General features: G+C 43.2%; 1 protein-coding gene across 1 annotated transcript in view; it reads right to left on the reverse strand.

Moving 5' to 3' along the window:
* LOC126272136 (loricrin-like) overlaps nt 1-3,121 on the reverse strand; it is a 1,218,911-nt gene extending 1,215,790 nt beyond the window's left edge. Inside the window, exon 1 of the mRNA XM_049974744.1 lies at nt 2,830-3,121. Within this exon, the coding sequence (XP_049830701.1) occupies nt 2,830-2,981 (152 nt within the window). The 5' untranslated portion in view covers nt 2,982-3,121. The remainder of the gene's footprint in view (nt 1-2,829) is intronic.
* Between the last annotated feature and the right edge of the window lie 10,393 nt (nt 3,122-13,514).

Here is a 13,514-nt window from a genome sequence, read left to right on the forward strand (position 1 = left end):
GATTCGAACCTGCGACCGTAGCAGTCGCGCGGTTCCGGACCGAAGCGCCTAGAACCGATCGGTCACCGCGGCCGGCTTTGTGTAAGTCTTACTGTAATTGCTGTGTAAAGAACAACCGGTTTTCGGTGATATCGTTTTCTTTCCCATACCAGTTTACCCTGACTTAAAACCACACTAAGCAGTCGGTTTTTGAATTGACCGAATTTCGGTATTTTATTCCTAACATTCCCTGTATAACTATAGAAATCGAACAAATATATAAAAATTTTGGCTATTCTAAGCTTCAACATACATAGAAAGAAAATATAAAATTACATAGGCAAACAAAGGATAGTTAGTCCGTCCAACGTCTGCTGTTTTATCGAAGAGTGATTCAAATTTATTCAAATTTTTTGAAAGTTTGCTCAGAAATCATGTTGTAATCGGGGATCATACCACTATTTCGGCATTACCTACGAACAATCAGTGCTAAAGTGTGAGAACTGAGACTGAAGAACTCTATTTTTCGTGTTTGTTTGTTTTCAAGAGTTACAAGCATATGGAACATTATGTAGACACAGGGAGCAGGTCAGCTACTTTCTATTTTTATTGTATTCTATGGATGAATGGTTGACTAATTACGGTTACAATAATTTCCTTCCTGAAATTTCTGGAAACAGCCCCCAGACTGTGGTTAGGCCATGTCTTCGCAATAGCCTTTCTTTCAGCAGTGCTAGTTCTGGAAGGTTCGCAGGAGAGCTTCTGTAAAGTTTGGAAGGTATGACACGAGGAACTGGCAGAAGTAAAGCTGTGAGGAGGGGACGTGAGTCGTGCTTGGGTAGCTCAGTTGGTAGAGCACTTGCCCGCAAAAGGTAAAGGTCCCGAGTACGAGTCTCGATCCGGAACACAGTTTCAATCTACCAGGAAGTTTCATATCAGCGCACACTCCGTTGCAGAGTGAAAATCTCATTCTGGAATTTCCTTCCTCTTTTTTTACTTCAAAAAAATGACAGACAAATCTCCCGAATGCGAGTCCACTATGCCTCTTCGCTAGGTGCGCCGCAGAGCCCGTATCGTTCCTCCAAATGAAATATTAGTTCTTAAATGTGAGGTGATATCCCTTCACGACTGCGAAAACTTTAGGACAGATTAATAGAATATCGAGTAATATCTTTTGGGAAATGAACTAAAAACAGACAGTTGCGGGAGACATGGAGTAATTTATAACATTTTCACACAACTGTGATACTGGTTCAGGGAAAATCGTGGAAATAAATGTACCGTGAATGCACAATTATCTGTCACTTTGATATCGTTACGCCTCGTATAGTTAGTTTAATGACATGTCCTCAGTGACGGCAAACGTTCACAGCTTCGATCTACAGTACTACGACCTGTGAAGGGAGTACATCATCTACATCAGGTGACAATGTTGCAGCAACCATCTGAAAGAGTTCTACCCACAGCAGACAGATTGACATCGGTCGAAACATAACTGATTGCTTGCGACCAAAAACGCTTAAGAAGAACGACCTTCCTGCAGACGAGGCGGGATTTTTTTTGTCTTCCGCTATTTGCCGTCAGACACAGCTCCGGCGGTCTACAGTACATGAGGTGGAATGCCACGTAATACACTTTATGGGATGGACACCACTGAACAGTGTGAAAACAGAAGCGATGCAGCCCAAGGACAGTCTGAAGCGGTGAAGGTACGTCAGCACACTTGATGTAGTTTCAATATTTGCAAATATTTTGTGAGCTTTGACGTAATATATGTTTACTAATACGCCTCTAGCGTAGACGGTCAACATCCTGCAGACGTTAACAACTTGGTGCTGTCGTGCCTGCCATCTACATATTCTAGTTGATAGGGCAAATTCCACGAACAGACAGACGGAATGGCAATGTCGGCTAAAGTGCACTTACGGTGTGCCTAGCTCTTCCGTTACGTGCTGCAGTTGGCAATTTGTTAACGTTGACGGTAGCCATTCGGATGATAGTGCGATGCATCCATTGATAATCATGAAGCTTATAATACTGGTCGTCACAAATAATTCTTTCATCCGAATATGTCACGACTTCTGAGGTTGAAAGTTAGGTTAGGAACTAGCAGCAAAATTCGTAATATGTTCTCATTTCCAAGGTCGTGCTTAGAGTGGAATTAACAGCTGAACCCCATCTGCCGCGAGTGAAACAACATACGTGATAACTTCATGTACGAAGCATGGGAAATTACGAACGAGCTACCCACATCTCACTCTTAATTCGTCATTCATGACGGGAACCACTACCGAGAACAGCAAGCAACGGAAAAGCCGCGAATAACGTAAATGTACTTTTTCCACTATGGGTTCCCGCCTTTCCCCTGTGGCAATTGATAGGTTCATGAAAGCCTTCACTGAAACAGCCGCGCCGCTGTGTCCAAGGTGTCGTCTGAGGTACATGAACAAAACTTGCCGCCCAGAGATGCAGAACTACTCAACTTTCGTCAACATCTCAACAGCCTACATAAGACCCTACAATTTACACTAGAAACAGAATAACGGCACGATTCCCTTCTTGGGTTTAGAAGCGTACAGAGCACGTAGCGGCAAACAAAGACACGGAGTATACAAGAAACCGACGCACACCAAACAGTACTTGCATGCACAGAGCACATAAGAACGCCTCGTGCATACCCTGACAGGCCGAGCTCACTGGCTTAGAAAAGCTGATAACCTCCAGCATGAACTAAGCCTCCTACGCACAACATTACGTGCGAATGGGTACAGCAGTAACAACAGACCGCGATCCATGAGGAACAACGAACATAAACATAGGAACATTAGAACCTCTTCTTGGTCTTCTTACCTTTCATGGGAGGCGTCAGCGACCTTGTCTGCAAGATACTGCGCCGCAGACGAATTGTGTATATCCTCCAGAGTGGCTGGAAGATCCGAGATACGTTGAGACCGACGAAGGATGCCCTCGACACTGAAGGCACTTTCGAACTCCGATTCCATTGCGGCAACGTGTACTTTGTCGAAACCGGGATACCGATTAGTATTCACGTGTGGGACCAAGAAAGCAAGTACGACTGGGGCAGCAAGAAAAATGAGAAATAACCGAACACCACCTAGAATGAGGCCGATCTATTAATTTTCAAGAAGCTTCTTGCTTTCTCGGCTCCCGTGGATGCAGTTACGGAAAATAAGGGAAGCTATCAAAATAACTAAATTCCCCAAGAGTACGAACATGATGGCTACCATCTACCGGCAGCCTGGCAACCAGACATTTCAGTGCAAGCGGTCGCGTATGTTCCCTATCTGGCAGCTACGCAAGACCTCTCGTTCACTACCATCAACAAGCGGCCCCACACAACTGCCGAGCGCCGTCGAATTCTCGCTGCAGGAAAACTCTGCCACCGAATACAAGCTGTCGATTCGCTGTTGTCTGCCAATTAGGTGCTAGAACAGCACAGGCAGAATCTACCGTACAGACCTCCCTCCAAAGACATCCTGACTTCGAACTATCCAGTAACATGCTACAACGTGATGTCTGTTGTCACCTAATGACTGAAATGTGACAGTACATAGTGTGTCCTATTTATCCGTATCACCCAAATAAGTTTTTGTCCAGAAGAGAAATAGAAAATGCATCGATAAAAAGTTGTTTAACTACCATGGGCACATTAACGAAGGTGGTTTCCTTTCTTGTAACTTTGCTCGTTACGAAAATATGAACAGCAGCACGTCTTTTTTGAACGGCGCCCTACGTTTTTATTCTGTAATCCTTTTCCTCTCCTCAAGATCTGTTCAGAAACGTACTACAGAGTAACACTCACGTAAACATAACGTTATTAAAAACGTGACACAAAACTGACAACCACTCTTCTACACACATTGCGGCACCCGCGGAAATGTAACACGCCCACTTTCTGGATTTGGCAGTTAGCAAATGAGCAAATGCAAAAAAAAAAAAAAAAAAAAAAAAAAAAAAAAAAAAAAAAAAAAAAAACGAAAAAGGCACACTAGTTATTCAACCGACCTTCAGCTGAAGTTTTGTGAGAGTACGGGGTCCACCAGCGAAAATAAGGTAGAAATCTACGGAGAATATATACGAGCCAATACGGAGATCGCTTGGCACGGAAACGTCGTACGGGAATATATTGTTACGATATTCCTGTGATTAAAATATTTATAAAAATTCGTGGTCCTCCGTCACAAACTTACCTCAGACAAACTTTGATCATTTCTGGATGACTGGTTCCCAAAAGCCAAGTGCGCTGAATACAATTGCTGTACCGAAGTTCTCCACATTCATTACGTATGTATGCCCGTGAGAACATATGTGATGCTTCCGCAGAAAGCTGCAGTAGATTTGACGCCTATATGTTTGGGCTTACCTCTGACTCCGTGCTCTGACTGCATTTCGCGGCTTTGCAAGGATTTTGCTGACCGGGGACGCACCACATTCATGTTTCTCGCAAGTCGCCTCATCTCAAACTGTTGCTATGCAACGACGTGGGCCTCTGCTGAGATCCCTGCACTGTTGACGACTGCGTCGCTTTGCGTTATGTTTACTCTAAGAAGATCTGCTGAAAATAATCATTGAACGATTAAGGAATCTATCTAGCGATAATAGTATGAAATAATAGGCTTTTCCCTTTTAAAAAAAGAAAAAATATAAAAATTAAAATGGGAACGAAAATTGAAAAACTTAGTAAAATTAATTAGTCAAAAGAAGTTTCTCTCTACGTTAAAACAATGAATGATAGATTGTTACTGAAAACTCATCTGATGTAAAGGTACGTAAATCATTTACGTCTTTTATCTAGGTCAAAGATAAATCTGTTTTAGGACTCGAAAGTTAGTAAACTGAGTATACGAGTATAGGACGAAAGGTAGTAGACGTGAGCAAGTGTCCCAGCCGAGGAAAAGACGAAGCATCCGTCATTAGTGACACATAGAATGGTGTGCAAAGAGGAATCAAGTCACAATTTCAATTTAGTCCTCAAAGGTGCTGTAGAGGCCGAGACGCTAACTCGCTAATCAATAAACGGCCCTATATTTCTAAACAGTTCAGAGCATCCACAAATTCTTTGGTGTTAGGTAGGATTCAGAACCTTCTTCCATTAGTACTTCCACGGTAATGATAAAGTTCCATAATCCAGTGCACTGGGCTGACAGACATGAAACTACCCACACACCTAGAGAATCAGTGTAAGGCTCGATTAAACATAATGTACAAGAGCAAGAAATGCAACGAACAAAGTGCAGTAACAGCTCCTAAAACCCTAATCTTACCCTTTTAAGTTCAACAGAAATCGCGGACATAAATCTGAAAATATAGACGTATCGTTGGCAAAGGAATCATACCAATCAATTCTTTTCCGGTGGGGAGGGGGGGGGGGGGGGGGGGAGTGGGGAGGGAGGTGGGCGGATCACTGAAAACCTCAATCTGGATGGATGGACGAGGATTTGAATCGGTGTGCTTCCGAATGCGAGTGCAGTGTCTTACCACATATCACTCAGTTGTTCTCAGAAATACCTGCTATCAAATGATCGTCTGACAAACTGCTTGATGAAGCTTTGAACATCACCACTGAATGTAAATTGCCTATAAAACGAGCTGTGTAAACATTAGAGGCTGGCAGAGCCCTTAACAGAGCATAAAGTAACACTTTTTATCCCGTGACTGACCAAGGGATGAACTATGTGAAAGTGTGTTACAGATGCACATGTAGCAGTAAAGCCTAACAGTAAAACCATTCTTCGTATCTACCGTCGGTAACGATGATCTTAGAAATGAAACGTTCAAGCTTTTCAATAACATCTTCTTATGACATTTCTCTTGTGTTTGCAGCATAGCTAATGTTGCTGAAAACTTTATTTAAGGCCATCCTGATATATCGAACGGAATCCACGGGTGTTGCAAAAGTTGCTCGTTCTTTTTCCACGCTAAAACTATTTTCAAAAAATAATGACATTCTACAGTGAGTCAGTAATGGCTATCTGGTTTATAAATACTGTCAATAAGAGGAAGGTGGCGTGAATGCTCACAGGCTTCTCTGATGAGAGGGAGACTGCGATAGAAACGTGGAAAAATCTAAATTGCCAGAATTCCAAACAACACGCCGTACGTCTCTCCAGAACGTGCTTGGAAATCTCCGAGACTCATCTTTCGGCATAGAAACCCGAATGTTCTTCAGCTCACTACGTGTCTGCTCTGTAGAGGCTGTACAGTAACCATTACGGGATGACAGTTCGCAAAGAGTGGCAGGACCAGTAAAAAGTATCCTATTCTACGCAGTTTACAGTGCTTCGCAGATCATATATGAAGATAAGTTTTGCAGAAAACGAAAAAGAAAAAAATACTATTTTTCTAAGAATATAATTGACAATTTATGAACATACAGGATCGAGAGAAAAGGTCATTTAAAGAACGTAAGAATGTACCTCACTATATGCAAATACATTTCATTTAGCAGTTTACAATTTTACATGGACGTTCAAACTCACGTACCTCTTTGAAATTGTCTATTCATTCTAGGTCTATCTCGCAGTACAGTATTAGATATTATTTCTGTTTCTGTTGCATTATTGTGTTTTTTAATTAATTAGATTTTTGTGTTTTTTTCTGAACTTAGGACGATTGTTTAACTGATTAAATAAATATTCTCACAAAGGCAGATTATTGAGGGTATTTTAATTCCGTCTTTTCAACTACAAGAAAATGCGATTTTTGTCAGAAAACGCGTTTCGTTTTATAGAAATAAAACCTCATCAAAGGCAATATTTCTTGTCTCCTTTGTCGCGAATATCAGAAAACGCCATCTGCTTGCACGTGTTTGGAATGATTGAGCAGATCAGTGTGGGAACAGGCATGAGTGAACAGTTCCAAACAAAGAAATAAACCAAAAACATGCAGTAAGACAGCGTTTCCTGATGTGAGCGAAAAACCAGGAATGAAACACCACCACTGATAATGTTTTATTCCAATAAAACTCGTTTGCTGACGGAAACATGTTTTTTCTTGTAGTTGGAAAGACGAAATTAAAGTACCCTCAATAACTTAAAAGCGTTTACGGACAATACGGCTATACAAATGAAGAATTCATAAGACAAAATTTGCTTTTATGTTTAGTTAAATTTACGTTCTGTAGTGTACAATATTTTCTTGTACAGTGAAGGAATGACAAACAGCTAGCGGCCTTTGCAGTTGCAAAGCTGTGTACCGATCACTTGCTCTAGCCCTACTGAAATCTGCATTTAGTCCCATGGGCTGTCGAAAAGCTGTCGATTTTCCGTGCACCACAAACCGTATCGTTGAAAAATAAGGAACTGGAGGATTAGCAACACTTCCGGCTCCACCAGCGTTGCATGTGGGAAAGAAAACATGGCGAGTGAAAAACATGTATTCGGTACTTCTTGTCTCTAACGACTTGCTGCGCTGAGAGTAAAAAATTGGAAAAATACTAACATGCGAAACCGAAGACATGCACGTATTGAAACATTTCCTTTACTCCGAGTCCGCTGAACGTAAACGTTAAACGGAAACGAAACAGTACTTCGCATTTCATGGAATACTCTTTACTTAGCAACAGCCCTAGAGGCACATAAAAGTAATCTTATCCCCTATTAACTGTTCTAGTACCGTACAACAGTTTCTCGTTTGTTTAATATTTATATGTCTTTGGTTTCTTAACTACTGCCTTTGGCTGTGCTAGATGCAATGTGGCTCAGCGGTTAGCGTCGCTTGCTGATATTCTGGGGGTCGCCAGTTCAAACTCAACCACTAACAATTAATTGTTATAAGGTGTTTGTCATTTCTGGAGGGTTCTGGGGGAAATTTCTTATCTTTGTTTATTCTAGAGCAGTGGTTCCCAACAGGTGGTCCGCGGACCCCCAGGGGTCCGTGAGCTATGCCAGAGGGGTCCGCAAGATGCTGTTAGAATACAAAATATATTAAATATATTTCGTATGATAACAGATTATTTGTTTTGGCCACTCAATATTTTTTTTCTAAGTACCAAAAATAGAAAACGTATAAAAAGACTCTTAATTTGGCTTTTTTAGGTACTTGATATTGTGATATGACAAGGTACCAATCATGCTCGATGAGGGGATCCTCGAGAAAATTTTGTTAGGAACCCCTGTTCTAGAGTATTCAATGTTTGCATAAAAAGCAGGACCCTCCATCCAGGAGGTGAGATTTCTCCTTGTACGTTGATATTTTTAATCAACGTACTTGCAGTGCTAACTGTTGTACTCCATTGATCCTTTAGGGTTAGGACTTGACTGTGGTAACCATGTGACACTAGTATAGTGACAAACACTGATACTGTTGTAACCAGCCGTCCGCTTTTGTCTTCCCTTCACGTTAACACTAGCAGGCGAAACATGGTACCACTTCCCTTTTCTGTCTTTCCTTGGAGGGGGGGGGGGGGGGGGGGGGGAGCTAGTGGGTGTTGAGGGCCATCAGTGCTCTGGGTTGATGTGGTCTGCATCTAATCTACATCTACATGATTACTCTGCAATTCACATTTAAGTGCTTGGTAGAGGGTTCATCGAACCACAATCATACTATCTCCCTACCATTCCACTCCCGAACAGCGGGCGGGAAAAACGAACACCTAAACCTGCCACGACTTCCTCTCTTGTGCACGTGCACACCTCTTGATCCAAGGTGTTACGCCCAACATCAGTAATTGTTATACACACTGCGATTCAGTAGTTAAAGAGGCTTTAGAAATAAGAGTGCGCGGCAGGAACACAAACCGCGACAGTGGATATAATCTTAACGGTGCATGGAAGCGAGCATTCGATACAGAGAAGAACAGAGATATTCGATGCAATATTTACGCTACTACTGAAGCGGTGGCAGCACCAAGGCATACGTTAACACCATCTGCAACAGCATTTCGTTACTATCGGCCAATCAGAAGCCGTCTTTGGACTACATAAGGCCACCGCAGAAGCAATTTTGACATTCAGTTGCTCCTGATGAAGACGACGGATGTAATCATCGAAAGCTTGAGGTTTTACCCTGAATTCATGCGGCAAGAAATCCGAGAATGTCTTATACATCGGCAATTATTTGTTGGATATATTGCAGTCTCTGCCTTCCTCTACAGTTTTTACCTTCTACAGCTCTATCTAGTATCGTGGAAGTTATTTCATGATGTTTCACCATTCTGTCTTTCCTTCTAGCCAGTGTTTTCCATATACTTCCATTCTCATCGAAGCTGCGAAGAACATCCTCATTTTCTGTTTTTCTATTTTATCAGTCCGCTTAATTTTCAGCATCTTTATACAAGGAAAAGTGAACTGTTCGCATGATATTATTGGCCGGGAGTCCCGGTCTTGGATCTTTCGGCCACCTGGGGAAAGTCTTTCTATTTGACGCAACTTTGGCGACTTGCGCGTCTTTCCAATGAAGATGACATGAAATGATTACGACAGCGCAAATACCCAGATCGTGAGGGAAAAAGAACTCCGAGATTTCCCCAAAAATCATGATTCACTTCCAGACAGTGCTGTGCTCCAGACGTTGTAAGTAGGCTGTTTAGGTTTTCTTATTGGTAACGCCACATAGCGCTGTGTATGAAAAATCAGTGGCTGTGCTGTGCGCAGTCTGTGGCTAGTTTGCATTGTTGTCTACCATTGTAGTGTTGGGCAGGTGGATGTGTACAGCGAGTAGCGTTGTGCAGTTTGAGGTGAGCCGCCAGCAGTGGTGGATGTGGGAAGAGAGATTACGGAGTTTTGAAATTTGTAAGACTGGATGTCATGAACTTTTTTTGATGACTATTAAGGTAAATACATTGTTTGTTCTCTATTAAAATCTTTCATTTGCTAACTATGCCTTCCGTAGTTTGAATCTCTCATTTAGCTGGCAGTAGTGGCGCTCGCTGTATTGCAGTAGTTCGAGTAACAAAGATTTTTGGTCAGGTAAGTGATTTGTGAAACGTATAGGTTAATATTAGTCAGGGCCATTTTTTTGTACGGATTATTAAAAGTCAGATTGCGTTGCACTAAAAAAAAAAAATATTGTGTGTCAGTTTAAGCACAGTGTTGCACAATTTTTATAAGGGGGCGTTGCAACGTACATAGTCAGAAAATTCTTCCTTGCTCGTCCTATTGCTTAGCGGATTTGCACGTGTGAAATTTTTACCAAATTATCACCGAGACAGATCCTGATTGGTACTGAACACCGAACTAGATTTTTCCGTGTGGCAGTCTGACATGTATACAGGCGAACTGCTCATACAAATCTCTTTGACTGCCACCCACGAATGTCGGTCGAGACGTGAATATTCCAGAGTTAGAACAGGGATTTTACCCGGCTTTTGTCCGAAGGGAACGCTACTTGCTGCTTTATTGCAGAGAGTTTCGTTGTGAAAGGCGGCTACATACTGAAACGAACAGACTCAGTCGCAGGGGAGAAGCCTTCCTCGGTCGGTCCCGATGGCAACTAAAACTCATCACGGCCAATTAATTACGTCTTGCGGGCGCGGCGACTGTGGTAAAGGGGCAGCGAGCCAGCTCAAAGTGTCCGGCCAGTTAATTAGGCTGGGCATTGTGCACCCTGATGACCGCGCCGACCAGCGGGCGGGGGAGTGCGCAACTCGCCAGCGAAACACCGCCGCAGAAACAATACTTACAAGTGCGAAAATTAATCACGGCTGCCGGGGCCCCACCGGACGCGGAGGTGCGCAAAGTCCGGCGACTAAGCGGGCAGCGGCCACTGCTGCGAGAACAGAATCCTTAGAAGGCCGCCGGCCGAGGAAACCACACAAAGCCACGCCAAAGCCGCCGGCCAAAGACGCGCCGCGCCATCGGCTACGTGGCGACGCCGAGGACCACGGCATCTGTACAACTGGGGAACTGCGGTTCTCCCCTCGTTACAGCCACAGCCACTATTGCCTCTGAGGAACGTACGTTGCTGCTAAACCAGCACGGAACGAACATTAGTTGTGTGTGGTCTTCGTTACGAAAATTGTCTTGGGATTGTTGGCGCTCTCAACATGCGTCCGTGTTTACTTAACAACGAAGTCCTTTGAGGATGCTGTCTTGAGGAAAAACATCTTTGTTTTCTTTGTCACTTTGACCCAGGTATTTTTGAATACCTTTTTAATAAACTTTTTTTGAATAACTGGGCTGGTACACCACCTACCTAGAGCTCGAGAAATCTCAACGATCCTTTCAGTTCCAACTGAACCACTTTATCTTCGGCTGCAACCAGTGCCTTCCCTACGTCAACGAAACCAAGGCCCAAGCAGCACCAGTAGGGCAAAACACTCACAGATTCTACTTCACCATTTACAACCGTCCTATCAGTTAATTAATGCAATAAAATACCTCGTTCACAAGGAAATCGTTCTTACTAACCATTCAACAAAAAACCCCACAACAGACGTACTGCTAACCGAACATGTGCATCCCTGCATCAAACTCTATATTTACGTAAACGTTAATCCGACCAGAGGATATAAAATGTAGACTGGCAATGGCAAGGAAAGCGTTTCTGAAGAAGAGAAATTTGCTAACATCGAGTATAGATTTAAGTGCCACGAAGTCATTTCTGAAAGTATTTGGCAGGAGTGTAGCCATGTATGGAAGTGAAACATGGACGATATATAGTTTGGACAGTAAGAGAATAGAAGATTTCGAAATGTGGTGCTACAGAAGAATGCTGAAGATTATATTGGTAGATCACATAACTAATGAGGAGGTATTGAGTAGAATTGGGGAGAAGAAGAGCTTGTGGCACAACTTGACTAGAAGAAGGGATCGGTTGGTAGGACATGTTCTGAGGCATCAAGGGATCACCAATTTGGTACTGGAGGGCAGCGTGGAGGGTAAAAATCGTAGAGGGAGACCAAGAGATGGATACACTAAACAGATTCTGAAGGATGTATGTTGCAGTAGGTACTGGGAGATGAAGACGCTTGCACAGGATAGAGTAGCATGGAGAGCTGCATCAAACCAGTCTCAGGACTGAAGACCACAACAACAACAACAATCCGACCAATCCTCTCTTGTGCAAGTGTAGCCTGAATTTTTTCTCTGCCAAAATTTTACCACTCTGTCTAAACAATAATTCACCTCGCCCTTCCTTCTATGTATGTCAGCCCTCCACCGCTACAATCCTATATGAAATTATAAATTTCCCGTCTCTCTTCTCCTACCTCCTCCCATGGTGAACACACTGTCCGCAAAACATCCTCTTATTTCATCCCTGATATCAGCTCTTATACTCCGTCCTCAAACCAACACATCTCTCCCCTCCGACCAACCTTCACATTCTCGGAACCACCGTGTCCCAACGAAACTTTAGCCAACTCTCCTGGCCATATCTGCACATGAAATCCGTCCGGAGATCTGCTCATCTTTCCAGCTTTAACAGATTACTCCACTTCCTGTCAATGTCAGGAAGCTTGCTACTTCCACGTTCCTCTATTCCTTTTCAAAATCTTGGTTCGTGGCCCATCCTCCATATCTCTTTCATCCTACGTATTTCCAAAAATACTCCACCTCAATAACTATCCACACCGACAGGTCACATTCTATATATCAGTGCAGTGAAGTAAAGTTGTGGTGTCGTAAGCACAGCACACACCAGCAGGCAGCGCCACAGACGTCGATAGGTCGCCGACCACCTCCAGAGACTGCGTATAGCCCAACAATTGCCGCATCAAGAAATCGCAGCGGTAGTGCCGACAGAGAAGTGACATTCGCCGGCGCCACGGCAGAAGGGGCAGTTCCACATCTACTCAACTGCCGAGAAGACCACCTTCTCTACTTGTGCTCTTCGCGTCATATAATCTGCTTCTAGCTAGTTCACACCAGCCCATTTTCAGTGAACATTGTACTGGGACAAGAACTGTTTACTACCCAACCTTAGCTTCTAGAACAGTAGTTGAGCTTCAGGGTTTGCTGCCCGAGCCGATTTGTACGAAGTTCAGTATTCGTCAGTAAATGTGTGTGTTCTTGTCACTAATCATTATCAGTGCTTCAGAGTTCTCCTCTCATAGAATTTCACTCAGTGTACTATAAATAGTTGAGGGTGGGTTTTTTTTATTTTAAAACACAGAAATCTTTTACTTAAAATCAGTAACTTATAACTGCCCTGGACTCGCATTCGGGAGGACGACGGTTCAATCTCGAGTCCGGCCATCCAGATTTAGGTTTCCCGTGATTTCCCTAAATGCCTCCAGGCAAATGCTGGGATGGCGCCTTTGAAAGGGCACGGCCGATTTACTTCCTCATCCTTCCCTAATCTGATGAGACCGATGACCTCGCTGTTTGGTCTCTTCCCCCCCAAAACAATCCAATCCTCATAACTGCTCATAATGATGGAAGCGGAATAAATGAATTAAAACTTACTCCACGGCCTGCACTTGAACCAGGTTACCTTGCTTATTAAGAAGGAATGCTGATCCTTACACCAGCGCAGCACTACGGCTAACAATGCTGCACGGACTACCTAAGTTCAGTGCCCTCCGCAACACAAACTTCAATTCATGTTTTCAGCTTATTTCCTCCCTAAACTCA

This window comes from Schistocerca gregaria, chromosome 5, assembly GCF_023897955.1.
Source record: "Schistocerca gregaria isolate iqSchGreg1 chromosome 5, iqSchGreg1.2, whole genome shotgun sequence".
Taxonomy (NCBI): Eukaryota; Metazoa; Arthropoda; class Insecta; order Orthoptera; family Acrididae; genus Schistocerca; species Schistocerca gregaria.